This window comes from Pinus tabuliformis, chromosome 9, assembly GCF_031772625.1.
Source record: "Pinus tabuliformis cultivar Carrire ecotype Pingquan chromosome 9, CPIR1, whole genome shotgun sequence".
In the NCBI taxonomy this organism is placed as follows: Eukaryota; Viridiplantae; Streptophyta; class Pinopsida; order Pinales; family Pinaceae; genus Pinus; species Pinus tabuliformis.
Genome location: NC_142307.1, coordinates 1,929,332,394 through 1,929,344,559, shown reverse-complemented (window position 1 = coordinate 1,929,344,559; position 12,166 = coordinate 1,929,332,394). Strand labels below are relative to the sequence as shown.

The 12,166-nt window shown below is 35.1% G+C and overlaps 1 protein-coding gene across 2 annotated transcripts; it reads right to left on the bottom strand.

Moving 5' to 3' along the window:
- Positions 1–667: 667 nt before the first annotated feature.
- On the bottom strand, positions 668–11,411 carry LOC149156669 (uncharacterized). 2 transcript variants are annotated; one of them, XM_089445119.1, is made up of 5 exons: positions 11,325–11,411; positions 3,380–3,486; positions 2,494–2,573; positions 1,264–1,356; positions 668–1,092 (listed from the first exon to the last, which is right to left on the bottom strand). In XM_089445119.1, the coding sequence occupies exons 3-5, from the start codon at positions 2,530–2,532 to the stop codon at positions 889–891; spliced, it is 336 nt and encodes a 111-aa protein (XP_089301245.1). In that variant the 5' UTR covers positions 2,533–2,573; positions 3,380–3,486; positions 11,325–11,411; the 3' UTR covers positions 668–888. The 2 variants fall into 2 exon arrangements, with proteins under 2 accessions (XP_089301245.1, XP_089301244.1); XM_089445118.1 differs by lacking the exons at positions 2,494–2,573; positions 3,380–3,486; positions 11,325–11,411 and adding an exon at positions 1,450–1,593.
- Positions 11,412–12,166: the final 755 nt, after the last annotated feature.

Here is a 12,166-nt window from a genome sequence, read left to right as displayed (position 1 = left end):
GCATCCTTGGTTTCACCTTTTTTCAGCCCCATTTTGCATCTTGTTTTATGTCTTTTCTTACATCTTTTTTTTTTTCCCTTTTTGCACCCAAGTTTGCATCCTAAATTTACACCATTATTTGCATCATCATTTGGCATATTAATTTGTAACGTTTTTTGCTTCTTTTTAACACTCAAATTTGCATCTTATTTTACATCTAGTTGTTGTCTTTTTTTGCATCTAATTTGGTGCCCATTTATGTGTCCTTGTTTTTGCCCAATTTGATATCCTTTTGTATGCCATGTTTTGTTCCCTTCTTTGTGTCAACTATTGCACAATTTTTCACTTCTAATTTAAAACACTTTGTATGTCAATTGTTTGCATTTTGTATTAATTCCTAGTTTAACATCCAATTTTACTTTCAATTTTGCATCCATGGTTACATCCGCATTTGACTTCTTATATAGAGTATATTTTTCTTTACATATATGACCCCCTTTATAGATTCATAGTGAAATATATGATAGTTTCTAAATATCATTAAAGCAGATATCACAATTCAAAATCATTTGTAAAGAAATTTAAGAGAAATTGACAACATCCATCCAAAAAAATAACAATGTGTCATTAACAATTTTCAAAACATGTATAAAATAGCAACATAATACTAATAAAATCAGTATTATTTTTAATCAAAACAACTAAAATTCAAATATGATTAACAAATCAAAATATTTCATGAATATCGTTATTCTACGATAAATTAACAACATACATAAATCAAACTCATCGTATGATTACAAAATCAAAATGTCTCATTGATATAGGGTAAATTCACAACACCCATCTAAACATAACAATGTCATTCTACACAATAATTTCTTCATAAAAAACAATGCATGTGCATGCCTAGCTACCACCACCAAGATCATCCTCATGATCATCTTGACCATCCTCATTACTCTGATCCACATCATCACGAACACCGCAACTATCATCATCATCTCCTCCTTCACCACCATCATCCTCATCCTCATCCTCATCCTCATCATCTCCTGATATATGTTGAACATAATTTGGATCATCGTCTTGGCAATCATTACCTATAGCATTCTGACAAAAAAATCAATATTACATGTTAGTATTAATTACATAACACAACGCATGTTTTTGTTATACAATGTTAACCATAAAATGAGGTAAGATATAATATCTAATAGTACTAAAAAATAAAATGAAAATATGGTTTAAAAGTATATTGGAAATCCAACTAAGATTACATACCATAGAGTCCATCCAAACAACAAATTCAACCCATCTCTTTTGCTGCAGCACCTCCTTTTCCAAATGATTTGGAGGTCTTCCATATTTTAGTTCCTATCAATCAGTAAATAGGGAGAAATTAGATAACAATGACTTTCTTCTAGTACAAAATTTATTAAAAAAATATCACATGTTTAATATACTTACAAAGGTTGTTATCAGTGCTTTTAAACCTTTCTGGCCACTACGATGAGTGACTTTTGTCTTGATTAACCTCGCCTTGGATGCCTTGTCCTTAAACATAAACCAATTCAATTTATTTTCACACAAATACATGTATAAGATACTTATAAGTATTAATACATTCTAAATAATGTTTAATGAAAAATTCAATACATGAATGCTCTCATTGCCGGCTTTTCTTTGTGCATCCAACTTCTCATATGATTTTACAAGTTCTTTCCATACTTTAAAAGGTATGTCAATAGGTCTTTGTTTCAGTCTTTGATCTTGAGGCACTTTTTTAATTTTTCTTGTTTGGTTGCAACGAAACCTCTTACAATTGAGCGACATTTGCAATTTTATCTTCTTAACCGACCAACCGGTACCAAATTCATTCTCTATGTCTTGTACCACCATCTTTTTTAGGTGAAGTGGAATCTTGGAGAATGTGAGGTGAAGATGATCTCTAAATCGTTGAAGGCAGGAATCCTTTAGCCTATTTAAGAATTGTTTTCCTGCTTCTGTCCTTCTTATCTCCCCTGAGACAGGGTCATACTCTATCTTGGTACCTAAACTACCAATAGATGATGCATAAGCTGAGGATGAACAAGAATTTGCAGTCCCAGGAGTTGCCACCAGAGAAGATGTTTCAACACAATGTTCTTAATTATTGGTGTTTGATGTCAATAACACTTTTTTCGATTTTTTTCTTGATCCAAGAGAGGATGGGGAACTAATGGATTCTCCTAAAGCTTGTTGATTACCTGGACCTAGTTGATTAGCTTCAGGGGATTTTGTCTTAAGAAAATGCATTAGGGATTCAGCATCCAAAGATTGAAGTTTTTTGAGTCCTTCTATCCCAAAAACATCTTCAAGCAAGGACTCCGTTATCGGATTCTTTCCCTGTCCAAATTTCAATGATTTACCACAAAGTATAATTATAAAATTATAATTCTAACTTCAAACCTTAAACAAAAAATAAAACATATTATATTATGCAATTATTCTATAAAAACAAAGTAAGCTTACCTTTTCCGATCCACTTGCACCTCCTTCTCCACTTGCCATATCCTCAAAGTAGAAGAGATCGATAGAAAAGGATGTTCTCCCTTAAAAAACAAAGGATTGAAGATGAATAATCTCAAAATGGCTCTCTAGGGCGGAATTTGCAAACAACTTAGTTAAAAATCCAAGTGACAATTTCTATTTTGACAATTTCTTCCTTTCTTGGAATCAGATTCTCCAGTGCTAAATGATAAAATGGTTCAGCTCTTATGCTGTCATGTATATAAAAGACCTCATGCCATTGTTCCCCCCTTCATGTTTTTTCCTAAAAAAACATTACCCTTTTTACATAATTACAAAATATAAAAAGCAGCGGATTTTTACATACTTACATAATACAAATAGCAGATTTTTAGCAATTAGAAATTAGATTTACCAAATTTCCAAATGTTTTTTATCTAATTACAGAACATAAACAGCAGCAGATTTTTACATAATTACATAATACAAACAGCAGCAGATTTTTACCAATTAGATAAAAAAACATTTCAAAATTTGGTAAATCTAATTTCTAATTGCTAAAAATCTGTTGTTTTTATTACATAATACAAACAGCAGCAGTTTTTATCTGCTAAAAATTTGGAAGATGAAGATCTTATTCAATTTCTGTATTTAGTTTCATGTGGCAAGAACAAGATTCTTCTAAAGGAACCTAGCACTGCAACAATATCTACAAGTGATAATTTTGAATTCAATCCTCCCTTTTCGCACAAGTTGAAAAATATTAAGATTCCACTTACAGATATGAATGCAAATGAGAGGAACAGAGTGATCGAAAATGTAAAAGAAGACAGACATTTCTAAAAAGATTCAAGAATAGTTCTCATCATGAAGGCTAGAAAAATCTCACCTCAGCAACAACTATTGAGCGAGTGTGTTGAACAGCTCCAAAGCACATTCAAGCCCGAACTTAAAGCAATAAAATCCAAAATTTAGGACTTGATCTCAAAGGAGTACCTGGAACGTGACAATGAAAACAGTAATTTATTGAGATATATAGCCTAATATTGCTGATTGAGATGCAAGTTGAAAACAAATCTGTAATGCAACTTATGGTTAATTTTGTTTTATTTTAGAGAAATAAAACATATCACAGATTGGATTTTCCATGTGAGTTCGATTGACTAACATAGAAATACTCTGTTTTACGATAGAGGATAGAAATACATAAACTAACCATGGCAATTCATTGCCAAAATTGTCAACTCCCCCTGATTCAGTCACTAATGGAGACTGTAGAGCATTTTCAAATGGTGTGCCAGTAACAACCTTATCATTATCTTATGTAAGCTCACGATTTGTCAATGGCGTACTACATTTTGGTCCAAATAATGTGTACAAGCAAGGAGATATATCATGGCCCTCAGTATGTCCAAGAGTCTTCAGTGGTGTGTCGAAGGATTCCATCCTCTGTTCCAATGTAGGTGATGACATATTCTGTGAAACAAATTGTTTACTTATCTCTTGAAAGGAAAAAATGAAAAAATGTCACACATACAGTGCACCAACTGTGTACTATGTTCCTTAAGATGAATCTGATAAAGAAGATGGAAAAATATGAAGTTCATACATAATTTAGCTTACCTTTTCAGAATCCATCGCTGCTGTTTCATTTTCTTTCTGTAGATTCTATAACTTCCAAGGGTTTGAAGCTCCTTGCAGTCTATGATAAATCTACCAGGAGCTGGTCATGGATTGGTCCAGTGGTATGATCATATCTAGCTCCCCAAGGGATGAGTCCATGGAAGTCCAGAGTTCTCTAGAAGCATGGGACATTTCTCAAACTGTGCTTTTAAAATTGGTGGAAGCATTTGCAAATTGGATGAAAAATTGGAATGAAACTCTTCAGCAGATTGTTCTTCTTCCTACCCCACCACCACCATAAATGCCAACAAGTATATATGAAAAGGAAATATTTCAGGACTTTAGAGCTCAAAAAAGTTCAATCACTATCACCCCAAGTTCTGCTGATATGAAAGCCTATTTCTGTAGAGAAGAAGTTCTTCGATACTCTGTTCCTGACAGGGCTATCTCTTACACTACTGTAGATGGGAGTAATGCAGTTGTTGCTCCACTAAGGAAATTTGGTTGCAAACCTACCATAATGCATACACCATAGTGCATTATGACTCTTATTGAAGGATTGTCATTGGGGAACACTAAAGGAGATTACTCGTTGATAATGAGCCAAAATGGAAGTAATAAAATATCCATGTTGAGAGCTATTGCGGGGATGTGGTGTTTTGGTAAAGGAACTAATAGGTTCCATATTAAACACAAAAATAAAGAATCAAATAAATCTACTTTACCAGAAGTTGTCAATCATATTCAGCGACTTAAGTCATGTTGTGATCTTGAAGTTACAGTGAATGACAAGGCCTGATCTCAAAATTTCATCTTAAGAATTGAAGGGGACTTAGGGGACAACAATAGCTTGAAACAATGGACATTTTCTTGCCTATCAATCCAAAAACTAAAGTATACATTTTCCATGTGCATACCCATCCTACAATTACTTTTAACAAGTACACATATGTTCTTAGGAGAGGACATATATGCTCATGTTTTGTAATGGAGGAGACGTATGACCAGTGGCCCATGGGAGAAAATTTCTTTGGGTTTGATGCAAATTTTGAATCTATAAGTATAGGTGCATGCATGGTATTGGAAGCCCTCTTGTGCATCCTTTGGGAGTTGATATGGTAGCAAATTTTGCTTCAATGAAAAAACTTCTAGGAGTCAAGGGTTCGAAGATCCTTGCAGTCTATGATAAATCTACCAGGAGCTGGTCATGGATTGGTCCAGTGGTATGATCATATCTAGCTCCCCAAGGGATGAGTCCATGGAAGTCCAGAGTTCTCTAGAAGCATGGGACATTTCTCAAAATGTGCTTTTAAAATTGGTGGAAGCATTTGCAAATTGGATGAAAAATTGGAATGAAACTCTTCAGCAGATTGTTCTTCTTCCTACCCCACCACCACCATAAATGCCAACAAGTATATATGAAAAGGAAATATTTCAGGACTTTAGAGCTCAAAAAAGTTCAATCACTATCACCCCAAGTTCTGCTGATATGAAAGCCTATTTCTGTAGAGAAGAAGTTCTTCGATACTCTGTTCCTGACAGGGCTGTCTCTTACACTACTGTAGATGGGAGTAATGCAATTGTTGCTCCACTAAGGAAATTTGGTTGCAAACCTACCATAATGCATACACCATAGTGCATTATGACTCTTATTGAAGGATTGTCATTGGGGAACACTAAAGGAGATTACTCATTGATAATGAGCCAAAATGGAAGTAATAAAATATCTATGTTGAGAGCTATTACGGGGATGTGGTGTTTTGGTAAAGGAACTAATAGGTTCCATACTAGCAATTGTCCCAAAAGGTACAAAGAGTTGCCGATAGATTTATGAAGTTGGAATTGTTGAATTTTTATAAAAGGTCGGGCCAACTTCTAGGCTGCTATTGATATTGTATAGCTTATTAAATCTGAAATAAAGTAAAAGATATAGGAGACAGAACAGACTGGGAATGTAAGTCCTTTATACTGGAAGAGAAAAAGAGAACAGAGCAGCATGTAAACGCAGAAGAACATAAAGAAAACCACAAGACTTTATGACTGAACATGTGTTTATTGGGGTCCAGATTCATTCACATGTATTTAAAAATGTTGACATGCTTGAACCAAAAAAGAAGAGAGCAGCAAGGGAGCAGCCAATAGGAATATCAAATGCACAATGCCTTCTTTGTTGGTATAAACAGATTTTGTTTGATGATGGTAATCATGTATTTTCTCTTGCAAATTTCAGGAATTGATTGATGCAGAGCATACAACAGACTTCTATAATCCAGCAAATTGTGATGGGTATGCTCCAGTTGGCAGTAGCTCAAATGCTTAAGAAATATGATGTTGCATTCAACTTTATCTATGATGATTTGTGTCGTTTGATTCATGAAGAAGGATTTTATGAGGCAATGGCAGATCCAGAGGGTCTTTTTTGGCAGGTTTTTAATGCAGCTTGAAATGTTGGCATTCCTTTGGATAAGTGAAAATGCTTCTTTTTTTTCGTTTAATTAGTCAGGGATACAAAAGTTCTCGATAACGGAAAACTGTTCTTGCTAAAGCTAACTGTGGTATGGAAGTTCTAAAGTTTTAAAGATTCGGGGGAGACCGTTCTAGAGATTCCCGTCTGTCAACTGCTGGATTGTCAACATGAAATAAAACGAGGAGATTTCTAGCTTATCAATCCAAGGAGACTCCTTTCCTTTACATAAGGAGCTGATCAATCCAAGACAAAGTGGGAAGGACTACAATGCATAGATGTATGTCATCATCTCGTGACACTCGATAATCATGAAAAAAAAACATAAAGAAGCTCATAACATATAGAAATAGAAGAAAGAGACTCCTTTACATGAGGAGTTGATCAATCAAGGACTCATGCAGAAGCGCTTTTTAATGCATATTAGACACACACATTGTCAATACACCAATCAGTCAAGAAAACGTGTCAATTAACAGACCATATGCCATGACAAATCTCAATCCCTTACAACATTTAATCAAGAAAACATTTCAATTAGCAAACCAGCCATGACAAATCTCAATCCCTAACAGCATTTAGTCAAGAAAACATGTCAATAAAAGGAAACGGTATATTTTTATGTTCAGATTGTTTTGTGAAGTTTTAGAAATTGTGCTGAGGATCGTTCCTAAATTTTAAAAATTATTACTCTGGCAAGTAGAGTGGAACTTGATCTGAGGTTAAAAATTTAATAGAAAGAGGGAGACTTAATGTTTAAGGGCTAAACAGTGAGGATTTAATGGAGGATTTTAACGTGCTCAAGTTTAAGATGCAAAAACATTAAAGCACAAACACAAAATATGAGGAGATCCCGTGAAAATGGGTTGGGAGTATCATAACGGTCTAATTGCACTGCTGAATCTGTTTTGAAATTCCAATCTCCAATAAATCTGGAAAAATAAAATAAAAATATTCAATTCTGAAAAAATAATGTATAATCTAATTCTAAAAATTTAAATAAAAACATCCCATTCTGTAAAATTAAAGTAAAAACATCTCATATTTACTACTAACGATAGTTTCCAACCGTTACATGTGTTGCTGCTGGTTCTGCCATCGTAGAGCTGAGAGTTATTTCTGTGTCGTTTTTCAGGTAATTCTGTTTCATCTCCAGTCAAACTACCGTGCCAACGTCGTGGTATTTTTCCATTGATATGTGAAAGCCAATAACTGCCGTGCCCGATTTTTCAAGTGGACTATACTCATTAAGCACAACAGTTCTGCAAAGGCCAAGCAAGTAGCCAATTCTCATGGAATAATTACCACACAGAGCACCAAGGGAGTAGCCAATAGGAATATCAAATGCACAATGCCTTCTTTGTTGGTATACACAGATTTTGTTTGATGATGGTAATCATGTATTTTCTCTTGCAAATTTCAGGAATTGATTGATGCAGAGCATACAACAGGCTTCTATAATCCAGCAATTTGTGATGGGTATGCTCCAGTTGGCAGTAGCTCAAATGCTTAAGAAATACGATGTTGCATTCAACTTTATCTATGATGATTTGTGTCGTTTGATTCATGAAGAAGGATTTTCTGAGGCAATGGCAGATCCAGAGGGTCTTGTTTGGCAGGTTTTTAATGCAGCTTGAAACGTTGGCATTCCTTTGGATAAGTGAAAATGCTTTTTTTTTTGTTTAATTAGTCAGGGATACAAAAGTTCTCAATAACGAAAAAATGTTCTTGCTAAAGCTAACTGTGGTATGGAAGTTCTAAAGTTTTAAAGATTCGGGGGAGACCGTTCTAGAGATTCCCATCTATCAACTGCTGGATTGTCAACATGAAATAAAACGAGGAGACTCATAGCTTATCAATCCAAGGAGACTCCTTTCCTTTACATAAGGAGCTGATCAATCCAAGATAAAGTGGGAAGGACTACAATGCATAGATGTATGTCATCATCTCGTGACACTCGATAATCATGACAAAAAACATAAAGAATCTCATAACATATAGAAATAGAAGAAAGAGACTCCTTTACATCAGGAGTTGATCAATCAAGGACTCACGCAGAAGCGCTTTTTAATGAATATGAGCCACACACATTGTCAATACCCCAATCAGTCAAGAAAACATGTCAATTAACAGACCATATGCCATGACAAATCTCAATCCCTTACAACATTTAATCAAGAAAACATTTTAATTAGCAAACCAGCCATGACAAATCTCAATCCCTAACAGCATTTAGTCAAGAAACATGTCAATAAAAGGAAACGGTATATTTCTATGTTCAGATTGTTTTGTGAAGTTTTAGAAATTGTGCTGAGGATCGTTCCTAAATTTTAAAAACTATTACTCTGGCAAGTAGAGTGGAACTTGATCTGAGCTTAAACATTTAATAGAATGAGGGAGACTTAACGTTTAAGGGATTAACAGTGAGGATTTAACGGAGGATTTTAACGTGCTCAAGTTTAAGATGAAAAACATTAAAGCACAAACACAAAATATGAGGAGAGCCCGCAGCCTAACATTGAATACAAAACTGCCTTAAAAGAGTGAATACCTATATACACCCCAGCTATAAAATTCAAGGATTTTAACGTGCTCAAATTTAAGATGCAAAAACTGGCACAAGAAGAACAAGAACAGTGATAATTTAATATAACCAGTGATTGCCAACAGCCAGAGAAGAAGAACAGCAACAACAACCGGCAGACCAAAGAAACAATTAACTCTGAGGGCAAACAGCCAGGGAAAAAGAACAGCAACAACAACCGGGAGACCAAAGAAACGATTAACTCTGAGGCCAAGAGTGCAAGAAGATGGGGATGAAATATATGACTGTAGAAGATTTCACTAATGGCAGATCGCTTCTGTGACTGATGTAGCTTATATGACTGTATTATGCGTTTAGTATGCAAACTATGAACACGCATAAAATAGTAAAAAGCGTTTGCTGTATAGTATGCAATTTAGAATGGCAAAGATGGAAAACGCATATAAAAATCTACAGCGGCTGCAGTTTCCTTGGTTGTTTGGTGGTGTTCCATGCGGAGGTAAAGCTAGATATTTTCTACAACTGCCTAAAACACAGATCCTTCTATGCCGCTATGAGATTTTATGTAAGTTCCGGAAGCATGAGGGTTACGTGGACCACAAGTATTTAATTATTGCAGGCGGACAAAAACTACAGCGGCTGCTGTTTCCATGGTTGTTTGGTGGTGTTCCATGCGGAGGGAGATAAAGCTGGATATTTTCTGCAACTAGCTAAAACACGCATCCTTATATGCCGCTATGAGATTTTATGTAGGTTCCGGAAACCTGCGGTGCCACCTAATGAGGGTTACGTGTGCCACCTAATGAGGGTTACGTGGACCATAGGTATATAATTTTCGCAGCGGACAAAAATGGTAGGAAACCATGCCAGATGTCAACAGGAAATTGAAAGTGTTGACGACTGTGTTGATGCATAGGAAGGCCTATCGGCCTAATTAAACACAAAAATAAAGAATCAAATAAATCTACTTTACCAGAAGTTGTCAATCATATTCAGCGACTTAAGTCATGTTGTGATCTTGAAGTTACAGTGAATGACAAGGCCTGATCTCAAAATTTCATCTTAAGAATTGAAGGGGACTTAGGGGACAACAATAGCTTGAAACAATGGACATTTTCTTGCCTATCAATCCAAAAACTAAAGTATACATTTTCCATGTGCATACCCATCCTACAATTACTTTTAACAAGTACACATATGTTCTTAGGAGAGGACACATATGCTCATGTTTTGTAATGGAGGAGACGTATGACCAGTGGCCCATGGAAGAAAATTTCTTTGGGTTTGATGCAAATTTTGAATCTATAAGTATAGGTGCATGCATGGTATTGGAAGCCCTCTTGTGCATCCTTTGGGAGTTGATATGGTAGCAAATTTTGCTTCAATGAAAAAACTTCTAGGAGTCAAGGGTTCGAAGCTCCTTGCAGTCTATGATAAATCTACCAGGAGCTGGTCATGGATTGGTCCAGTGGTATGATCATATCTAGCTCCCCAAGGGATGAGTCCATGGAAGTCCAGAGTTCTCTAGAAGCATGGGACATTTCTCAAAATGTGCTTTTAAAATTGGTGGAAGCTAAGTCAGATGATCTTTGGTATCATAGAGATTTGTTCCTTTCACTTCTTCATAGGCACCTTACTAGCTAGTGCCAGTGAGAAGTATCAGTGAGTTCTGAGGGAGCAACATATCTTTTCTTACTATGCCAACTATATGCCCTAGACTAACGTAGAGGAACGTGTCAGTCGACCTGTGTGTTAATGTTATACATAATGCAGAGGAACAAAGTCTTATACATCGTGAGCCATATGAACTGTGTAGAGCCAAGAGCCATCGGTAATAGATTTGGCAGTAACAACATACCAAGCAGCTCTGCTATTGCTGTTCAATGAAGCTACGAAGCTGAGCTGTGTAGAAATTAAATCTCAACTAAATTTGGAAGATGAAGATCTTATTTGACTTCTGTATTTAGTTTCATGTGGCAAGAACAAGATTCTTCTAAAGGAACCTAGCACTACAACAATATCTACAAGTGATAATTTTGAATTCAATCCTCCCTTTTCGAACAAGTTGAAAAAAAATTAAGATTCCACTTACAGATATGAATGCAAATGAGATGAATAGAGTGATTGAAAATGTAAAAGAAGACAGACATTTCTAAATAGATTCAACAATAGTTCTCATGATGAAGGCTAGAAAAATCTTACCTCAGCAACAACTACTGAGTGAGTGTGTTGAACAGCTCCAAAGCACATTCAAGCCCAAACTTAAAGCAATAAAATCCAGAATTCAGGACTTGACCTCAAAGGAGTACCTGGAACGTGACAATGAAAACAGTAATTTATTGAGATATATAGCCTAATATCGCTGATTGAGATGCAAGTCAAAAACAAATCTGAAATGCAACTTATGATTAATTTTGTTTTATTTTAGAGAAATAAAACATATCGCAGATTGGATTTTCCATGTGAGTTCGACTAACTAACATAGAAATACTCTGTTTTGCGATAGAGGATGAAGAAGATTTCTAGGTCACTTGCAAATCACTCACCCAGTTCTACCTTCAAGAGGAGGGACTTGTAAAATCTGCTGCTGTTTGTATTATGTAATTATGTAAAAATCTGCTGTTGTTTATGTTCTGTAATTAGATAAAGAAACATTTCAAAATTTGGTAAATCTAATTTCTAATTGCTAAAAATCTGCTGTTTTTATGACATAATACAAACAACAGCAGTTTTTACCAATTAGAAATTTCTATTTTCTAAAAAAAAACATTTCTCTTTTTAACATCAGCATATTTTTATATAATTACATACAAACAGCAGCAGACTACTAGTAAAAATTTACCAATTAGAAATTAGAAATTAGAAAGAAATCTATAAGTATCTTTGGAAAGAAAAATCTACTAGTAAAAATTTATAAAATATTACTAAGGGACTAAGAAGGTGTTGTTCCTAGAAGGAAGAAGTCTATGCTCGAGAGTTGGTGATCCCTGCATGTTGGTTGGGAGGAACAAGCACTCTCCAATAGATTTCCCAAAGGAATTTGT